The sequence below is a fragment of the Meriones unguiculatus genome, chromosome 14, assembly GCF_030254825.1.
Source record: "Meriones unguiculatus strain TT.TT164.6M chromosome 14, Bangor_MerUng_6.1, whole genome shotgun sequence".
NCBI classification, from domain to species: domain Eukaryota; kingdom Metazoa; phylum Chordata; class Mammalia; order Rodentia; family Muridae; genus Meriones; species Meriones unguiculatus.
In genome coordinates this window covers 90,713,290-90,735,099 of record NC_083361.1, presented here as the reverse complement: position 1 = coordinate 90,735,099, position 21,810 = coordinate 90,713,290, and the positions used below count along the sequence as shown (strand labels likewise).

The 21,810-nt window shown below is 43.8% G+C and overlaps 1 protein-coding gene across 4 annotated transcripts in view; it reads right to left on the bottom strand.

Moving 5' to 3' along the window:
* Positions 1–21,810, bottom strand: part of Syt9 (synaptotagmin 9) — a 185,512-nt gene that overhangs the window by 21,480 nt on the left and 142,222 nt on the right. For 2 of the 4 annotated variants that reach the window (XM_021656417.2, XM_060367785.1), the window contains exon 6: positions 20,915–21,044. The exons of 1 other annotated variant lie outside the window; for it this stretch is intronic. In XM_021656417.2, coding sequence (XP_021512092.2) covers positions 20,915–21,044 — 130 coding nt within the window. The remainder of the gene's footprint in view (positions 1–20,914; positions 21,045–21,810) is intronic. One more of the 4 variants, XR_009585652.1, reaches the window with a different exon arrangement.

Genomic DNA, 21,810 nt, shown 5'->3' with positions numbered 1-21,810 from the left:
CCTCAGCTTCCAGGATTACTCCAGCAGAATCCATTCATGCCATCCATTCAGTCTGTCTCCTCTCATACATCCATTTTCTCTTGAGAGGTAGAAACCCTTTATTTTTATTGGATCACATATTTGTTCCTCAGTGTATGAATCTTGTATGGAACTATTTGGCTCTATGTATTTATTGGAAGAACACATCTATAAACCCTGGAGAAGTACTTGCACTAGCACCAATGGCCAGGGGAGGGCAGCAAAGAGTAACAGAGTGATGGTAGCAGAGCTCCCAACCCTCTGCCCCACTCCTTTCAGCTATGCACTTTTTGGGAGATAGAAGCTTGGCACCATATATCTGGGCACAGGGTTTTTTTCTGAAACTGTTTCTCCAACCAAGGACCATGTATGGATATAACCTAGAACCTTTATTCGGACGAAGCTCGTGGTAGCTAAATAACAAATTGGTTTCCCATAGTAAGGGGAACAGGGACTATCTCTGACAGGAACTCAATGGCAGGCTCTTTGACCTCCCCACCCCCCCAAGGGAGGAGCAGTTCTGCTAGGCCACAGAGGAGGTCTTCGCAGCCAGCCCTGAAGATACCTGATAAAACAGGGCCAGACAAAAGGGGAGGAGGTCCTCCCCAATCTGTTGACTTGGAAAGGGGCAGGGAGAAGCTGAGGGAGGGAGGGTGGGATTGGGAGGGAATAAGGGAGCGGGATACAGCTGGGATACAGAGTTAATAAAATGTAACTAATAATAATAAGCAATAAAAAAAGAAGCTTGGCGTCAATGCAAAAGTCCCATAACCCACTGACTATTTACTGGTAGTAGGACTGGAGAAAATTTCTGACAAGTACCTATCGAATCTTCGTGTGTTATACAAGAGGGAAACCATTTGAGTGAAAGCTGGAGAAGCCAGTGTCCAGAGCTGGGATTGATGTATGCAAAGAGTTGAGAGCCAGGATTCCACACGAGGTAGGTTAGTATCATAGTGCTGGTTCTCTTCTCAGGTGGCCCACAGACAGAGAATAGGGATTAAAAAAAAACAAAAACAAAACTCCTTATCCTCCATTTTCACCAGAGAGAAGAGTATTGACAGCCATATGCTAAGATGTGACAGGCTGTAGTGGGGCAACAGCCATCAAGGGCCTCTAGACAGACCACTTCTTGTCTGGAGAGGTTCCATGGGACTTGCCAGTATGGGAAGGGCTTGGGTCTGATCTTGATTTGCTGCTATGTGGCATGAATGCTGGCTTGAGCCTTTTGGAGTCTCCAGTGGAGGGTAAACTTTGAGTGGACGGGGTAAGCCAGCTAGACGGTTGGACAGGTTTTGCCAGGGAAAGAGCTGGTGCTTTTAATGATGCCATAGAAGGCAATTCATTTTCAGCGTCAGGCCTCTTTAGTCCACATTTTTTCAATAGCCAGCAAACTTGTGGCCATGAAGTCTTTCAGTAGCCTGATAGCAGCCTGAGGAAGTTTCCCCTTGTTTCTAAATGAGAGCTAAAAGAAGTGTAATTTTACCCAGGGTCCTCCTTCTTGCTTAGCTTCTCTAGGTGTACAGATTTTAGTATGTTTATTCTATATTACATGTCTAATATCCACTTATAAGTGAGTATATCCTCACTCAGAAAGGCAAGTGGGATGGACATCGGAAGAGGGAGAAAACAGGGAACAGGACAGGAACCTACCACAGAGGGCCTCTGAAAGACTCTGCCCAATAGGGTATCAAAGCAGATGATGAGACTCATAACCAAACTTTGGGCAGAGTGCAGGGCATCTTATGAAAGGAGGGGGAGAGAGAAAGACCTGGAGGGGACAGGAGCTCCATAAGGAGAGCAACCAAACAAAGAAATCTGGGTCCAGGGGTCTTTTCTGAGACTGATACTCCAACTAAGGACCATGAATGGAGATAACCTAGAACCCCTGTACAGATGTAGCCCATGGCAGCTCAGTGTCCAAATGGGTTCCCTAGTAATGGAAACAGGGACTGGCTCTTTGATCACCTCCCCCTGATGGGGGAGAAGCCTTACCAGGCCACAGAGGAGGACAATGCAGCCAGTCCTGAGGAGACCTGATAGGCTAGGGTCAGATGGAAGGGGAGGAGGACCTCCTCTAACAGTGGACTTGGAGTGGGACATGTGAGGAGATGATAGAGGGAGGGTGGTATTGGGAGGGAATGAGGGAGGATCCTTCAGGTGGGATACAAAGTATATAAAGTGTAATTAATATAAAAATAAAATAAAAAGTATAGTTTTGCCATTTCCTCTGGACTTAATGTCTGAAGTCTGATGTCGCTGGTCTGAAGATGAATCAAAGGAAAGACTTCCACTATCTTGGCATCATCATTAACTGCTGAACCTTCAATCTCTCTGCTCTTATCCCCTCTAGACCTTTTGGCCAGATAACACATTTACAACTTGCTTAATCTGTTGAGTCACAGAATTTCTGTTGTATATATCAAAAGTAATGCGATGACTATATCTCAAAGCAAAGCTAAGCTGAGGACTTGTCAGATACTGTGTCCTTAACAAAACAAAAACAAAAACCCTCCAGGATGTGTGTCCTCATGACTAGATGGCTCTCTGCATTAGGGTGATGGCTTACTTTGGGAATCTCAGCTCTTTACTGGATAATTTCAGCTCAGCTCCACACTTTGGCTTCTCAAGGAGTTTTCAACCTCAGATGCAGAGCTTTTCAGGAAGGTACTGCCTTTTCACATGTGTGTGCTTCTAAGTGGTCTGATGACCTACCTGCTTGGATATGAATGGTGCCTACAAGGCTGCAACACTGTCCTGAGACATTCTGCTTATTCTCTGTGAAGGGTATATTCATACACATTTCAAGTAGCTGAGCTTTCCCTCGTATCTTTTGTAATTTACTGGGTACTTCTTGTTTTAAGATTTTCCCCCATATTCAACTTTATGTCATTCATATCAAGTAGAATCACAGGTTGTTTGATTCTGTTGGCTCCCTACTTTTTAATATCAGGTTTCAATATTGACGAAGTTATCTAATCAATCTCTGAGAAATACAGCCCCAAGTCTTTGTAAGATGATCTGTGAAGTATGAACAGAACCATGACATCTAAGAGTTGGGGGCGGGATGCGGGAGGTGCATGCGATGCCAGTGCACTGGATGTCTGATCCGAGGAGTGAAGTTTCAAGTGCAGAGCAGAGTATGGGGAAGAGATGTGTCATTCTAGACTAGCTAAAGAAGGCTGATGAGAAAGTTAGTGCAGGGTCTAAAGCAGTGGTTCTCAACCTCCCTAATGTGTGACCCTTTCATACAGTTCTTCATGTTGTGGTTATCCCCAACCATAAAATTATTTTGTAGCTACTTCATAATCGCAATTTTGCTACTGCTGTGAATCATAATGTGTTAGAGTGGTATTTTTTGTGCCACGGGTAAAGGTTGTCTTTGTATATTCAAATGGTGATTTCTATACCAGCAGAGCTGAGTATAGGCTGGACTTTGGAATTGTTAAGCATCTCCTGTCTCAGTATTTTGTAAACATTGCTCTCCATCACCTTCTGCTTGGTTGAATAAAAAGCTGAACAGCCTATAGCAATGGCAGGAGAGAATAGGCAGGATTTATGGATAGGCAGAAGGAAATAAAAGAGGGGCAAAAAAATTTAACCTTTGTGTGAGACACAGAGGAAGTCGGATGTAGGAAACTGAAGAGAGGTAGAACCACATGGCAAAACATAGATTAATATAAATGGGTTAACATAGGTTAAAAGAGCTGGTTGGAAACAAGAGTAAGCTAAAGCCCAAAGCTTTTACAAATAAATGTCTCTGTGTCATTATTCAGAGCTGGGGTAGGCTTAGAAAATCTGTATGTTTTTAGTAATGAAAATATCTGATATGCATAATATCCACTATGGGACTCCTAAGGGGTCTTGACTGACAGGTTGAGAACTGTTGATTCTGAGGCTGGCAAAAGGCCCACCAAAGTGGGAAAGCAGCCCTTTCAAGGCTGGCTAGAAGACCCCAGACATGCTTCCATGACACTAGAGTATGTAGTAATTCTACAGAGGAAACCAAGGTAACTAAGAAGCCTTGGAGGACCAGAGGAAAGCAGGGTCCTAGTTCTGGTAGTTGGGGAAATCCTAAGTGGGTACTGCACAATGCTGGGTTCTTTGTTCTGGGCTGAGAGCAGCACACAGTACTTCCTAATACTGCTCATGGAGTAACACTTCCACAGGCCATGGAGGCAAGATGGCACCATGGTAGGCCTGTTGGTGGCAGGGCATCCTGCACACACTGTGAGAAGTGGGCAGGGTTTCTAGGTAGAGCCACAGCAGCTATCTATTCTTTCTCCTGTATCAACCGAGGCTTCCCCATTGGCCTTTTCTTAATCTATGTAATGTTTACATTTTTTTTTTTTTTTTTTTTGCTTTTGGGAGGGAAAATCCATTCCACTCCTGTGACCCTTTATCCTTTTCTACTAGGTTATCTCCCACCTCCCTCCTTTTCCATCAAGACATGGACTCTACCTTCTTACTTTCCAGTTCCACCATCCTTCTCTCTCTCTCTCTCTCTCTCTCTCTCTCTCTCTCTCTCTCTCCAAACAGAATGCCTCCACATACTCCTTTGAAACTATTTTCCTCAATGAGAGGCAACCATAAAACCTCATGTAGTCAGTCCAGCCTGTGTTCAGAATGACAAGCAGCTTAGGGACAGTACATGATGCTAAGGAATAATTTCACGTATGCACACACATGTGGAGGCAAGAGGGCACCCTTGGGTGTTGTCAGCCACCTCTACCCTTTTTCTCTTTTGAGATAGAGTCTCTTATTTGGCCTTAAGCTCACCACGTAAGTTAGAATCCACCTGCATTAGTTTTATCTGCACTGGGATTAAAAGTACACAGCAACATTTCTGGCTGCATAAATGGGTTCTGGGGACCAAACACAGTCTTCATGCTTTCAGGGCAAACTCTCGACTGACCAAGCTATTTCCCTAGGCCATGGAACAATTTAAAAAGATTATCAAATTGGGGTAGAAGTTTATTTGAGCAGATTTCACGCCTTTAATTTGCATGGCCTGCTGTGTCTAGTGCTGTTAATGTAAGCCATGTATCTTTCCCTGGACCCTGCTCTTTCACCAACTCCTTGTTATAGCAGTCTTGTCTGCCTACAATCCTGAGACTTGCTGATGCTATTCAAGAATTCTGATCTAGTATACATTTTTGTCCTCTTCAGGGAGGGGTGGCAAGAGCTGGACCCTACCAGTCTGAACTGAGGTCCCTTCTTTTCACCTTAAGGCCACGACTGAGTCTGGAGTTATCTAACACTAATATGCAGGCCATCCAGACAAACCACAGTCTCTGTTAGTTCAGGGAAAGCTTTTTAGCTGAGTGCTGAGCTTTCTGACATACTCTTTGCCAAGGGTTCTTGGAGCCTAATTAGTCTTTGCTTAGTAGGTTATTGGCACATTTTCATTGAAAAAAATAATTAGTGAGCCTGCCATTGTAAGAAGCACTGGTGTGTGTGTGTGTGTATGTCCCTCCCTGTGTCCATGTAGGAGGGTGATGGTTAAAATCTAAACTGTTTTGAACCCAATGTGTCTTTGATAGAGTCCTCTTTTTGAAGTAGTGAGTACAACACACCAAAACCTCCTTAATTTTCCCTTTCTCCTATCAGTGGCTTCCCTCTTTTCCAACGTTTACTCAAGGTCCCTCCCCTGCCGCTGTGTAACTTGGTAAACAGCAGGACCATCCATCTGGTCAACATGGAGATCTGGCTATCATGCCAAGCTCCTCCCTCTCTCCGACTTTCCATGTGACATCAGCTCATAACCCATCTGAGTTGACTCACCCTCCCAGAGCAGTCTACCTCTGCCTTTCAGCCTCAGCATACTCATCCCCACCACTGCTGTCATCTGTCTGCAGCCTTCTGACCATCTCCTCCACATGGCCAGCACAGTCCTTTTAAAATTTCAGTTGGAACATGCTGCCATTCATCCTAAAGTCATTCCAAAGTTCCGATAAAAAGCGCACCCTCACACCCCCTTTCTGGTATTATTTGTTTCTCCCCAAGGCCTTGGAGTTCAAGCATTTGACTGTCCCAGGTGCTGGTCATCTCCGCCCACCACTCAGTGCCATGTACAGATCTGTTTTCCCTCCCCCTCTTTGCTTGATAGGAGAATTCTAACCCATTTCCAAGAGCCTGCTCAAACAGGGTCAGCATGTGTCTGGGTATTAGCCTCTCCCAACGGAGGCATGAGAACTATCTCCCCTGTGCTCCCTTACATGCCATGAAAACACCAATTATATAATTGGCTGTATTGCAGTGGAACCGTTTACTGTCCATCTACCTGCCCAGCCTCCTGAAAGCCAGCACTTAGTCCTCTCCCCTGTAGCTGCAGACCTCAGTGTGGGACCAGGCCCCCAGTAGGAGTGAAGGAGTCTTGTGGAGAGAGCTCTTTCATGGCAGGTGGGGCTTACAGTCAACACAAATTGCTACTTCTTCCTTCTCTGGCTTCACATGTTTCTTCAATGGCACTCACACAGTTGGTGTCTGTATGCTGGTTAGCCTCTAAGGGTAAACCCAGCCCCACAGCAAAGGTTACATACTTGTGGTAAAACAAGTTACTTGTTTAGGAATGAAAAGATGGGCATGCTGCATCCTATTCAGAATCTACAACCAAGGGATAATAATTCCTGGTGAGTGCCCATGAAACAAAGCCTGGAATTCTATAGACTTTCAGAGGAAAGGCTAGAATATACAGCCCACCCCCACCACACACACACACACACACACACACACACACACACACACACACACACACACACACGTGTAGTTTTGTTTTTTGATGTCAGGGATCAAAACTAGGGCCCTGCAATGCTACCATTGAGCTATAGCTCCAGCCTCAAATATATACACTTGATCATGATTCAGTTCCACAGCTTCCTCATGCAGTTTTTCTGAACCAAAACTGCATATGTGTCTCTGAATGTGTGTATTCTTTAACTCAGCAATTTATGTGCTGAAAATATTTATCCATTGCTGGGTATGTGAAATTCATCTTATGATTCTGACAAGTATTCCTTTTTAAACTGAAATAGAAATGTAAAGAACCAAAGCACACCACATGCATGCAGATTTTTTTATTGAACCTTCTAAAAAGTTTTACAATTATGTCTATAATGCCAAATGTGTTTCCTTATTTCCCTTTCTTTCTCAGTTCTCTCAGTTCTCTCTCTCCTCCCCGTGTGTGTACGTGTGTGCGCGCACAAAGTCTCATCCTAAGGAATGAGACAAGGCACATAATATTATGCCCAACTCAAATGCATTTCTTACTGTGAATCACTGAGGCAACCACAATTGAGGAACAAATATTCCACAGTCTAACCCAGGTGTGATGGGGGAACTTGTTCCAATATGGTGTTACAGCTTACATTTCAGATCCCTACTGTGGACCACTGGAAACTCCAAAAGTAAGAAAAGGAATAGAGTGGGAGAGGGAGGAGGAGGTGAAGAGGGCAAAGGAGTCAGGGAGGAAGAGGAGGAGTAGAACGTGGGGTAACTCATCAAAGTGGTCCCCATATGAGTGCACTGCAATAACACCATGGAAGGTCAGCGCTGAGGAGAGGAATCTAGCTGAGTTGACAAAGCACCTACCCAGCTCATATGCATAAGGCCCGAAGTTTGACCTCTGCCACCACAGAAAGATGAAATAAAAATGTAAAAGTCTTAAGCTGTGTGTGTGTGGTGGCACACACTTGTAATCAATCTCAGCACTCACAATGCTGAGGCCGGGGGACAGTGCCAATCTGAGAGGCACTGTCCTGAGAAGCCAATGGGTTGAAGAAGAAAACCAGGATTTTCTGGGCTACAGGAGGACAGAAACTTGCCGAGCATATTTTATTGCCAGACCCTCTGTCAGTCCCTTTCCTATGTGCTCCATATAATCACAACAGGCGTTTACAGCTTGGCACTAATGCTCCTGTTGACAGGGGAGGGAGCTGATCCTCAGAGAAATCAGGTAACCCGCTCAAGCTCAGCAGCTCTAAGCGGCAGAGCTGGCATGTGACCCTTCCTGTTAGACACCAGTGACAGCAGCATACTGGTAGCCTGTCAGGATGTTTAATTGGGCCATGGATTTCTCTCTGATTAAATGATTTTGCTTTCTCAGTTTCTTGTTGCTTCAATCACAGTAGTGCATGCATGGATCTGTTTTACACATTCATATTTCAAATCAGACTGTAGGAATGAGTTCAAAGAAAACCCAAACAGTTAATGGCTGGTTAATGGAAGGGGCATTTTCTTCAGTGGCATGCCCACTGGCAAGATGCCCATGATCCTGTAAGCAGCTCTAATGAAACTCATGAAGTCACTTAAAAAAGACAATCAAAGTAGGAAGGGGACTGGTTGGGAAGAAAAAGGATTAGTAGAAGCAGGAGGGTGACAGGAGAGGGTAATGAGGGAGAGGGTGAATATGATCAAAATACATTATAGACATGTCTGAAGATACAACAAAATACCACATTATTACATAACTAATATATGTTAATACAAATTTAAATAATCCCATGCCTTGTGGCTGGTTGCTGCTCTAGCACTATGTCTGTCTTCCAAGTCTATTCTTCCTTCAGTTTCTTCAGTCACATGGAAAGAGTCTGTGTAACAACTCCTACCCCACCCCAGTAGCTACCCAGCAAACAAATCCCACTAGTCACATAAAATCTAAAAATATAAGCCATATATTGTTCTCTGAGCATGGAGGGGGTTACAGTTAGAGAAAGCTCAGGGATTAACTTTTCTTCCTTCTAGGGTGGACTGAGTACAGCCTGTAATCTGGTCTAGATCTGTTCAGTGGTTTACTTCCATATGACTCAGTCTTATGGAGTGTTCACTTCCCCTAAAGCACATCATAACCATGTAACAAAACAATGCTTCTTCACTAGAGCCTATGACATCCTTAGCCACAGATCTTACCTGGCCTATCGTGATTTCTGTCAGATGGAGTGGGCCTCAGTTCTAATCTGAAAGCAGCTGGTTACCACCATCACAGACTTGCCACTACTATACCACCCGTACCTTGCCTGGAAAGGCAGTAGTGCTGCACTCAGGATCCACAGAGGAGTAAGACTCTTCATGGCTTTCCTCATTTGGCCCTGTGCGGATATCCCAGCACTATTTCTAGGGTCATGCCTAGTACTGCTTCTGCTCAATTTCTGCTATGGAGGGAGCTCATAGTTAGCAGGGCAGTGTCCTGTATACAGACAAAATCTATAATGATGGGGTGGCTGTATATCTGTGCTTGGGGGCTTATAAGAATTACTGGCTTAAGACAGTAAGAGGGATATCTTCCAGAATGAGCAGTCCTCAAAAACTCCCATGTGATTAAAAAAATCCTTCTCTTCCCTGTTATTCCTGCTTTTACTTCTCAAGCAGCTCAGGTGACAGCAGCAACTGGAGCTAAGAGTGACTTTCCTGTAACAAAGAGAGGGTTTCTCAAGGTCTTTGCTATTAACTCTTTCATGCCCACGGGTATGTAAAAGAAGCTGGGGCTGATGTAGACCATATACAATGGGTAAGGACTGAGATTCTGCCCTATTCAAACATATCATCAACAGTGGTGTGTCTGATTTTTCCTGTTACAGTGAGGGCACAGAGCTTCACTCAGTTGTGATTTCCTTCTCATTCCTGACGAGATTTCTATCTAGGTAAGCCAGGATTCACAGATGTTGGTTTGATACTTGCAAAGTAGCAAATGCCACGCTATTTGTAAATAGTAACATACGAGTCATTGACTTTAATCCTGGAAGTGAATATTCTGCAACTTTTATGAATACAGAATTCACAATGCAGCTGAAAGATCAAATTCTATGGCCTCAATTAGAAGCCCAGGTATAGTGATGTCATCACGCAAGCTCAAGGAAGAAAGAGAAGGCCTGCTCTTCTATGGCTACACTGCATGCTTTAGGGCTCAGTGATGTAATCTTCCACAGCCAAGTGGCCTTGGTTGTGAAATTGTTCCTGGACCTTGTATACTAAAAAGAGAAGTACCCTCACACAGTTCAATTCCACTACCAGAGTGACCCAACCTGAAAGACCAGGGTTCTCTACACAAGAGCCTACTGCAGTCCTTACAGTTTGCTGTGAAAAGGGCTTCTGTTCCTTTCTGGGATGTCAGTTCCACTGGAGGGAGGCTTACCTGTTACCCCCACAGAGAAGCTTCTACAGATAGGACACAAACCAGATGATGCTCAGTATCATGTTGATGAACTCTGATGTCTCTGTATCCAGGGCAATTCCTGGCTTCTTTTGGCAAGGAGGTAGTGCTTGGCCCAAGTCAGCCTTGTTACTTAGTGTGACCCTGAACACAAATAGTAAGGAGGGTGACCTCGGTCTTTTGGGCTTCAAAGTACCTCGACTAGATCATCTATAAGCCACAGAAATTTACAACCCACAGTTCTGGAGACTGTGAAGCCGAAGATCAAGGCTCTGGTGCTTCAGTGTCTAGTGATGGCCAGCTCTAAGACTTCATAAGTCATGCCCTTCTTGCTGTGCTTTTATGTGGTTGGCTTCCTTTACAAGACCCAAGTTCTACCCTTGGGGCAGAGACTCCTTACTTGAAAGTTTTCTACCTTTTAATACTACCTCATTGGGGATCTGATTTTAACAAGATTTCCTCCTTCCTTCCTTCCTTCCTTCCTTCCTTCCTTTCTTCCTTCCTTCCTTCCCCTCTTCCTTCCTTGTTCTCTCTCTTTCTTAAGAACAAACATTCATGCCATCACATAGATAAAATGTAGATAAGGCCCAGAGAAAAACATAAACAGATATGGATTTCTTTGGATCCAAATTTCCACGGCCCCCTGCAGAGACTTCATTAAGCATTAATAACAGGAAGAAAAATCCAGAATGTTTCTATTTTACAATTTGTAGTCAGTCTTAATCTTTTTGGATGACATTTACTTGCTTGATTGGGTTTATGACCTTTCTCTAGTCAACTGTCAATCTGAACATTTATTTATCAATATTAAAGTACCTAAGCAGGTGCCACCCAGATCCTCAGCTGCATAGAGCAAAACCACTTTGATGTTTCCTGTCTCATACAGAACCCTTTAGACAGTTGGAGTATGATGCACCATCACACAGCAGGTGCCTGAAAGTTGAGACTTTATTTTGGTTGTCAACAATTTGTGAAGTTTGCCTTGGTTTTGTGAAAATCCTCCTTTAAGATTTTCAATTATAGGTTATCTCCATGCGTGGTCCTTCCTTGGTTGGAGTAGCAGTCTCAGAAAAGACCCCTGGGCCCATATTTTTTTGGTTCTGTTGCTCTCCTTGTGGAGCTCCTGTCCCCTCCAGTCTTTCATCTCACCCTTCTTTCATAGATTCCCTGCACTCTGCCCAAAGTTTGGCTATGAGTCTCACATCTGCTTATTTCTCAAAAATACGGTAGAAAATGTATTCTTACCCTTGCTAGTAAGCCACCTATCTCTCTTTCTTCCTGTTGTGCAATTTGATGTGACATGATACTTCACACATACATTAGTCGAACAGTCATAGAGCCTCACACATGCCAAGGACCCATTTTGGCAGCATAGCAATAAATCATATGCACCCAATAAGACTCTCTTTGGTGCATATGGATCCCAGATGGAAAAGAGTATGGCATCAAGCCCTGCAGTAATATGAGAGCTGAAGTCATCAATAGGAGCTGTTGAAAGACTGAAACTATTCTAGAACATGGTGTTTGAAGCATGAGATTTGGTATGCATGGAGATAACCTAGAACCCCTGCACAGATGTAACACATTGAAGCTCCGGATGCATGTGGTTTCCCTAGTAAGGGGAACAGGGGCTACCTCTTTAATCACTTCCCCCTGAACGAGGAGCAACCTTACCAGTTCACAGTGGAAGACAATGCAGTCATTCCTGATGAGACCTGCTAGGCTAGGGTCAGATGTAAGGGGAGGAGGACCTTCTCTATCAGTGGACTAGGGGAGGGGCATGGGAGGAGAAGAAAGAGAAAGGTAGGATTGGGAGGGGACGAGGGAGGGGACTAGAGCGGGGTTACAAAGTGAATAAATTTTAAGTAATAAAAAAAGTAAAAATCTATACATGGTCCTTGGTTGGAGAAACAGTCTCATAAAAGACCTCTGTGCCCTGATATATTTGGTCCTTGTGGAAATCCTGTCCCATCCAGGTCTTACTAACTCCCCCTTCTTTCATATGATTCCCTGCACCCTGCCGAAGGTATGGTTATGAGTCTTAGTATCTGCTTTGATACACTGCTAGGTAGAGTCTTTCAGAGGCCCTGTGTGGTAGGCTCCTGTCCTGCTATACTTGTTTGCTCCTACATCCAACGTCCATCCCATTTGTCTTTCTAAGTGAGCATTGATCATCTTACCCTGGGTCCTCTTTCTTGTTTATCTTCTAAGGACCATGTATGGATATAACCTAGAACCCCTGCTTGGATATAGCCAATGGTAGCTCAGTATCCAAGTGGGTTTCTCTAGTAAGGGGACTATTTCTGACATGAACTCAATGGTGAGTTCTACACACACACACACACACACACACACACACACACACACAGGGAGGATCAGCCTTGCTAGGCCACAGAAGAGGACAATGCAGCCAGTCCTGAAGAGACCTGTTAAGCTAGGGTCCGATGGAGGGGGAGGAGGTCCTCTCCTGTTAGTGGACTTGGAAACAGGCAGGGAGAAGATGAGGGAGGGAGGGTGGGATTGGGAGGGAATGAGGGAGATGCTACGGTTGGGATACAAAATAAATAACCTGTAATTCATATAACAAATAAAAAAATAAAAATAAAATAAATTAAAAATAAAAAAAAAAGATTTTCAATTATAAATGTTATCACGCATCATACCTCGGATTTTACTTAAAATGGGTGAAAAATTGTCATCCTACCATTCCTGATTGCCAACTTTCAACACACTGAAATTTACTTAAAATAAAGTGACAGAAGTAAAAAACAAAGCTACTAAACAGTGATGTTTAAAGTTATTTTCAATTCTTAATTACATTGAGTTGTGTGTGTGTGTGTGTGTGTGTGTGTTTGTGTGTACATGTGAGATGTGTACAGGGCATGTACATGTGGAGGTAGGAAGACAATTTGTAGGAGTTTGATTCTCTCTTTCTGTGGGTTGTGTCCTGGGGATTAAATTCAAATCATCAATCTTTGTAGCAAGTGTCTTTCCCAGCTTAGACATCTCGCTGGCTCAATTTTCACTTTCATTCTAAATCAACTAAAATATGGGGAAGGAGATGCAACAGAGAAGAATGGGTACATGACTGAACTGAGAAACTGTGCCATTCTCAACCCAGGGAGCAACCCTACATGGAGAACTTTTTGTATGCCCTTCAGCTCCATGTATAAATTGCATTCCCCTTGGAAAGCATCACATAGAAACTAAAGAAAAACAGTTATTTTTTTTTTCTTAACTGTAAACAATATTCATGTATCCTGAGAGTGGAATGTCTTTCTTTTGTTGCAGTCAACATACAAGCTGCTATCTGCACATCGACAATTATTTCATTAGGAAAACTTTACAAAGAGTCTGCCATGTGCCGTGTGTTTTGTTAGGCAAACACCAGTGACCAAGACAGAAAAATAGATCTCAGGGCAACTAACACCTCCCATGTCATTTCTGACACCTTATGTCAGACTTTGGAATACCAATAAATCAGGACCTGTCCTTTCTTTCCCATTACTGGTGGAAACTTAGCTTTATCCTATCACCAGGTGGTACGGTGACCTGTGGGAGGCAGTATTTGACAAGGGCATCTCCTGGATGTCTCCTTCCTAGGAAACTCTCAGAATGATCTCTGTCAGTTTGTTCCACTTTTGCTCTAGACTCTTGCTCCAGGCAAGGGGCAGTCTCCCAAATGATTAGCAGCTTAGCAGCTGAACGTGGTTCTTTAAAGAGTGGCATAAATCACTGATTCATTTCATCTGTGAAGAATCAGCCTGTCCTATGTGTCAGCAAGCCTCCTCTGAATGCCATTCTGGAGATGGGGGGTGGGGAGCGGAAATGAAGTCCACTCATTTTGTCATCCACAATTAGTGATTGTGTAGTAATTATTCAAGCAGAGCCCACTGGGCAGAAGGTGCCACAGCAAGGTGATTTGTGAAAGAGGGCGTCAAGACACAGTAACTTATCACTCCGTTTCCGTCACATTGTTGTCTGCCGTTATGTATCTATTGGTTAGTTTGAGTGCTCCTGTGTTTTGTATGATTCCTGTCTCTACAGACCTTTGAGAAAATTCCCGATTTTGTATCTTGTCTGAAGATGAGAAAATACTTAGCATCTTCTTTCTGTACAGATAGTTCAATCTGAGATGTTACAGTTGCTTGTGAAAGCCTCAACTGTCTTAGCTTTGCTGACCACACCCTTCCACCAGCTGGAAACCTGACAGAGCTTCCCTAACACAAGCCATACCCACTTGTCCAAAATGTGTTCTGACCACTTACTGCCAACTGCCACGGTTCTAACAGGTGAGCTACCGGTTGGTTTCATATCCCAACCATGTAGCACCATTTTATATTTGCTACAGTCAGCTCAGCTTCAGGGGCTCCCTAAGTGTTCATGCACACAGTTATGCTCTATACACCATTAAAAAACAGTTTATTCCAAGAAACTTCAACAGCAGGTTCTTCCTACAGTAAAAAAAAAAAAAAAAAATCCCTTTCCTTTCTTCTTTATCTCTACAGATGGTACATCAAGTCATGCTGATGTACAAAATTGGTACTGAAACATTTTTCTGGTAAGAAAAGTCAACTCAAGGGCTAATTCCCTTGTCATTTCCTGAATAGTTCTCACTCAGGATCCTGTTCCTGACCACTGGGATGTCTGTGCATTACCTCTATCATGAAACCAGGTACTGAGTACTCTAGGACCCAGCCAGGCACATCACCTCATGCTTCACTAAGCCCTCTCAGTTGTTCTGAATATTATCTTAGTTGTACTAAGAATACAAAGCCATAGTGACTGGCTAAAAGATGGGAAGAATGGAGGGAATGACTTTTGTTCATGTACTTCTAAGTGGAGAAGTAATCTAAGCTTGGAGCAAGAAGAACCAGCTCCATTTAAACACATGCTGCAGATTCATGTCAGTAGCTTTTACACCTGCTTGCTTCTATGTTGTATTGCACCAAATGGAGAGTTTGCAGCTTCAGCACAAAAGGAACCCAGTTCATTCCATTCCACATCTCTTTTGTTTATTCATTCCAAATCTCACCAGGCATTAACTCACTATCTGGGTAAACAGGGTTGATCCTTTTTTTCTATAAATCATGTCCCATGCACTAAATTGATGCAAACTGAAGGCAGGTAACACAGTCAACCATCAGTTTCTCATAGAAAAAGTCATGGAGATGGATGTTGGGGGGAAAGCAACACTTCTAATTTCCAAACATTTCCTTTCCATGTTCAGAGGACACCTTGACATCTGGAACATACTTCATAGGCACCAAAGAATCATACTATGTAAGAAAGGGAGTTTCTAGAGAGCCTTTAAGCGAAGTCCCCTGAGGGCACATGGTGACCCATCAGAATGTAGGACACACAGTAAGCATAAGAATCTTACTAGACACTGGTTAGATGCCAGCTGTGGAGGTGCATTTCTCATACATTAACTTTGGGTCTGCAGTGAAGCCATGTCAAATCCTAGAGGGAGAGAGCCTGGGGCTAGGGAGAAGTGATTCTGGTTTACCCCAAGTTTGAAACTCTATGATCCGATGGACTGAAGCAGGAACTAAGTGCAAAAGTGGCCCCTGGACTAACATGAGCCACAGGACCAAGGGAGCAGCGGGCATGCAACTACACAGGTCTGTGATGGCGCCGAGGCTCCCATAGCTCAGTGTGCCCTCTCCACTCACATCCTTTCCTGAAAAGTGCTCCTTTTGCCTGCCCCTACTGTGGAAAGCAACTTTTCCCAAGTGTTTAGGTCTCTTGCCCCTTTGGGAAGCAGCCAAGATCACTCTGTTGAGTTTCCCTGTTATGTTGGTACCTTTCTCAAGAACTATACTCCTTACACTGTAGATGGAGTGGGTTGACAGTTACCTTTCTTTGACAAAGCCTGGAAAATCAGAAGTTTTCTTCCTGGAAATGTGTAGATTCAAGATCCCATGTGAGCTCTTTTGAGCACTGGATAGAAAATATTTAGAAATGTTTTAGAGGGGCACTGGTGCAATACTGAAGAAAGACCTGGTAAATGATGCTTGCTTTAGGTTCTTCACAGCACTAAATTTATAGCTTTACTGAGCCCAAGGAAGACAAAGAGGATTCTGCTCTTTATAATATGTCCTGTGCTCTCATATTGCCATGGAGAAAGGGTGCAGCAGGCTTAATCAGGTGATCTCAACAGCCAGCCATGTTGGTATAAAACCTTTCTGGCCTGATGCACATGTCTGCACAAAGGCTAGGCATTGAGAGAGAAAGATCCACACTGATCACCTTAGTTTAGAATACATATACATATATATGTATGTTATAATTATATAAATGGTTATTATTGCATCCTCTGAACAAAGGTAAGAACTTTACTATATATTCTCAGTGGATTGTCTGTCATTATCATCTCAGAAAAGTAAAGCACTATTTAACTAAATGGCATCTGCATCTGGTTTCCCATAATTCCAAGTCTTAATCCAGACATTACAGAGCACTTCACAGGCAAGCCATGCAAACACTAGAACTATTGCCTGTTAATCACCTGCGGCTCCAGATGCAGGTCAACTTGACTGTCAGGAGAGTGAGGAAGGTGTGAGGACATGGCCACATCAACGCCATCTTATCTTGGGTGCACAGAGGAAAATGCTGTGATAAGGAAGCCCTTAGCACTCTGTCATCTCCCACAATCTCACGGAAGGGCACTCTTATCCTCATGTCCCGGAAAAAAACTGTTCTGGGAGAACTTATGCAGCTTTCTAAGCTAATGACATTATGAAGAGTAAAGGGAAAGCCATTGGCTGACCTTAGGGTATGCAGTGAAGTCATGCTGAGTTCCAGGGAGAGAAATGGATTTTTGAACTTATTGGTTCTGAAGACTCCATCTGCTACCTGCCCTGGTGATGTCAGGGTATACTTGATATAGTTCTGAGTGGATGGCCAGGTCTCTGCAGAAATCAGGGGTCGTTTATATCCTAGTGCCATGGTCCCTAGCAGCATGGAGCTTCTGTCAGGCCAAAGTTTCATACTAAATCCCAATGCATGCCCATTTTTAGTCACCCTTCCATGTGCTCCATACATATCTGTTCACACACACAAACACAGACACACACAGAGTAAGAATCCCAAGATTCAGTAGTTGTTTGTTTGTTTTAAAGAGAGCATAAGAGCAGGTTATCTTTACAGTTAAGTTAAATGGGAAAGCAGCCAGATCTTAAATCTGTATATCTGAGCTGTCTGAAGCGTGGTGGTGGTGCATGTCTTTAGTTCTACCACTTGGGAAGCAGAGGCAGGCAGATCTCTGAGTTTGAGGCCAGCCTAGTCTACAGATCCAGTTCTAGGACAGCCAGCCAAGGCTAGACAGAGAAACCCTATCTCCAAAAAAAAAAAAAGAAGAAAGAAAATTTGTATACCCATGTTCACTCAAATGCTGAGTCAGCCACTCTTCCAAACTGGGATGATGTTTACTAGGGTCCCTAGCTGTCACCATGAAAAATGACATGGGTGATATTTCCTTATGCTACAGAGCCCATGAGGACATGTAGTGACCCATTAGAATGTAGGATACACAGTGATGAGAACTTTACTGATCGCTGGTTAGGTGCTAGCCACAGAGTGGCATTTTTCATAAATTAATTTATGCTGGGGATACAGGTCAGTTATAGGGTGTTTGCCCAGCAATAAAAATACCTAAGTTTAACACCCAGCACTGTGTAAAATGAGTGGGGTGGTATATTCATACAGTCTTAGCACCTATGGGGTGTAAGGGGATTTAGAAGTTCATCCTCCAGTATAAAACAAGCTCATGTAGCCTAGCCTGAGCTACATGAAACCCCAAATCAATGTCCCACCCCCTTAAGAACCTTAATCTTTACAACTTCACTTTGAGACAGGCAGTTATGGCATCTTGACAGATGAGAAGAACCAAAGGTGAAGAACGATCAACCAGCACGTGGCTGCACAGCAGTGTGAATCTAGGTCCGTCCAACTCCGGCACATGCACTTCCCAGCACTGCCCATCACCACCTCCATCCATGCAGAGGCTGACAAAGCACGGTCCACCTCCCCCTTTCTTTAATCTCATCTGGTACCATTGCCCTCATTTTGCCAGCTACATGTTTATTTTTAAAAGAGAAGGCAGCATTTCCCCCTGGAGATGGATCTAGAGTTCAAGACATGACTTCAAAGACAGGCAAGAGGCCACAGGGATGGAGGCATTTCATTTCCTTAGTTCCACTGCAACCATTGAGAAACGACCATTGTATTAGCTGAAGTAATTCTAGCCACAGTACAAAGGACTCCCGAGTTCCATTACTTTAACCCTCAAGACTTTTATTTCTTACTTACATAACTGCTGAACACAGACTTGCAAAAAGCTAGGAGCTAAGGGTTTAAGGAGCACCTACCAGGGACTGAAGCTGCACAACATTCTTCCCTTTGAAGTGGAAGAAGCAGCCAGAGAGACCCCCTACCCTTGCTCTGTGGGTGCTCCCATACCTGCCATGCCACATACCTGCCAAGGGTTCCTGTCTGCCAAGGCCACTGAGAAAGTCCTGCTTGGGTCAGGATCCTGTGGACCTTACTCCTTTTCCATTACCTGTTACATAGACTTTTGACAGTTCTGACCACAAAGGAGAGTTTAGGTCAGAAGTGACTTCTGACCTAAAGGGTATAGGAGGCAGGTTACAATGGCTCTCACTACTGCTCACCAGTGACATCCCTGGGCAATTTGCTAAACCCACATATGGGTCCTTTGAGAATTCCACCAGGAGTGGAGGAAATGAGGCATAGTTCCCCTGGCTCTTTCTCAAGTGGTTTGCAGCTCTTGAAGTCCCCCTTAGGGATTAATTTAATGCCAGAAAAGAGAGGTTTGGTTTCTATGGCCCAGGAGCAGAGATACATGCTCAGGAGTCTGCAAATTAGGGGACTCTAGTCTATCACCGAATATAACTAGCACCCTTCATGCTTCCCTCTAAGGAATGGTTCCCTCCCTTGTCCTTAGGCCTGGCTTGGAGCATTTCTTCCTCTCCAGTTGCCTTCATCTTTATTCCATCATACACACCTGACTATCAAGTGGAGAGGTACTATCAACACTGGGCAGTGATCTCTTTTGCTCTCAGGGTGCCAATGCAGGGAGAGGCTGCCTACGGTAGGAGAACAGAGGAATGTTCTCTGCCTGGAACCCACATACCCTTGGCCAATGACTCCAGCTCACTTCCTGGTGTTCCCATTCCCAGCAGCTCAAGTCTCTTGTAAGTTCAACAAGCCCCTGTCCTATGTGCCAGGACATAGGAGCTCATCCTATGAGCATCAAAGCTTATGCCTATGCACTTTAATGACTCATACTCCATTTCACACTTTCTTGGGCCAGTGAGATGGCTCAGTGGGTTAAGGCACTTGTTTTCAAGTTTGGCAACCTAAGTTCAATCTCTAGGACCCACCTGGTAGACGGAGAAAACCAACTCCTAAAAGTTGTCCTGTGGTCTCCTGTGTGCCCTTGCATGTGCACATCACCAATAAGCAAACAAATAAATTTATTTAAAAATTCTTCTGTTTTGTAGTATCTGTAAGAGCTATAAAGCAAGTGGCCTCTTGTTCACATGCATGTTTCATATGTCCTCATGTCACATGATCCTTAGAAATGTTCCTCAGTCAAAATTAGTGTTGAGAGAATGCCTAAATAAATGAATCAATAAGCACAGATAAACAGAAAAAAATTGGTAAGTGAAAGGAAAATAAATGCGTGGATAAGGAAAAAGTGGCAGGATGACAGCCAGTATGCATTCTCTCTTTGCATAAAACCCTTTTTCTAGCTAGGTACATAATAAAATGAATATATTTATTTCCTTCCTCTGAAAGTAGACATGTTCAAAGTCCTGTGGTTAAGGTGCACAGTAAGTGTCTTGGAAAACCTCAAAGAGAACCCTGAAAGAAGCACTGTGTGTTCTTTTGACCCTTGCCTTGTCCCACATTTGTGGCATGAAAGATATGATGGTTTTGAGCTTGGACTCACACTGTATAATGAGGCCCATGGTCAGACTGAAGAGATTGTCTGGAGGGGTTCTGGATCTGATGCCTCCACATACTGAAAGGCATGAGGACAGTCAGTAGTCCAATGTCTTTCTTGATGCCACCTTTAGACATGGTCAGAGTATCTTATGAGGCCTTGGACAGGCCCAGGCCCAGGCACCTTCCTGACCATATTTAAAACAGGGACCCAGAGATTCTCAGGCTTTGGGAAGCTCAGACACCTGGACAGTTAAGCTGTTAAGCTTAATTTTGGGGACGGTTAAGCAGAAAGATGAGAGAAATCTAGTCTTTGCTGACCATGGTGCCATATCCCACACTGTCTTCCTTTGTACTTGCTGTATGTTAGGAAGAAAGAAGTTTCCTTTTACACATTGTTGTTTTATGCTTTGTTATCTTTATTAAATAAACCTTTACCTGATGCTAATCAACAAAAGACTCACAGGCTAGGGCCAGAGGCATTCTCCAAACCGAGGGCTCTGTCTCATGCAGAAGCCACCAAATGCCAACCCAAAGCTGTTAACAGAATCCTGATACCTTTAAAAAGACAATAAAAATGGGGACAGTCCCTGATCCCAAATACTCTAGGTTGGTGGAGGGAATATATCAAACCTTAGATTTCATGCAAGTGCCAACAGCCGTAGAAAAGCTCAGTAGGGACAGCGCTAGTGATAGAAGAGCCTGGCATGGTCATGCTGCTAACAGTAACAACTCTTGCACGTACTCTACAGAGCAGAACACACAGGTAGGTCTCACCTCCATCAGAGAGTGCCAGTGCGCAATGGGCTTCCGAGGGTATGACAGCATCTCGCTCCAGTGGTCTCTGCCCAGTCGCTCAGCCTTGTTGCCTACTTGGCACACGCCAATGACCTCATTGTGACCTACACTGTGAAAATGGGCCACAACAGTTTTTTCTTAAAATTTTGGAATGCAAAAGTAAAAGCAGTGGTTCTCAACCTATGAGTTGTGATCCTTTTGTGTGTGGGGGAATCATATATCAGATATCCTACATATCAGATATTTATATTACGATTCATGACAGTAGCAAAATTACAGTTATGAAGAAGTAAATAAAATAATTTTATGGTTGGAGGATCATCACAACATGAAGAACTGTACTAAAGGGTTGCAGCATTAGGAAGGTTGAGAATCACTGAATAAAAGCAGCAACTCAAATGGATGGAAGGAATTCAGAAGTATTGGGATATTAAAAAAAAAATCTCTAATTTAAAACTACAGTAGGTAGGTCTCAGTCCAGGCTAAACAGCAGAAAGACCTAGGGTTCCATATCACATCCATCTTTTCTAACGCTGACATGGGCTCACGTGGCCCTGAGAACCTTTGCTCGGAGAACTCCCTGGTGTGTGCTAATGATCCCACTTCTGCTTCTGCAAACTGAGCTTCCAGATACGTGGAATGAAATGGAAGGGGCCCTGAAGGAGGAGTGTATGCTGTAACACCCATTCAGCTCTCCACAAGAGGCAAGCAAGGGTGGCACAGTAGGCCCAGAGGGTTGGGCTCCTGGGTCTTCTCGCTCCCTGATCCATCAAAGACCAGGGCCATCATCTTCTGCATCTCTCCGGCTTTGGTTCATCGAGCCAACTAGAGTTTTTAACTGTGACAGACACCCAGCTCTTTTAACTTAGGGCTAA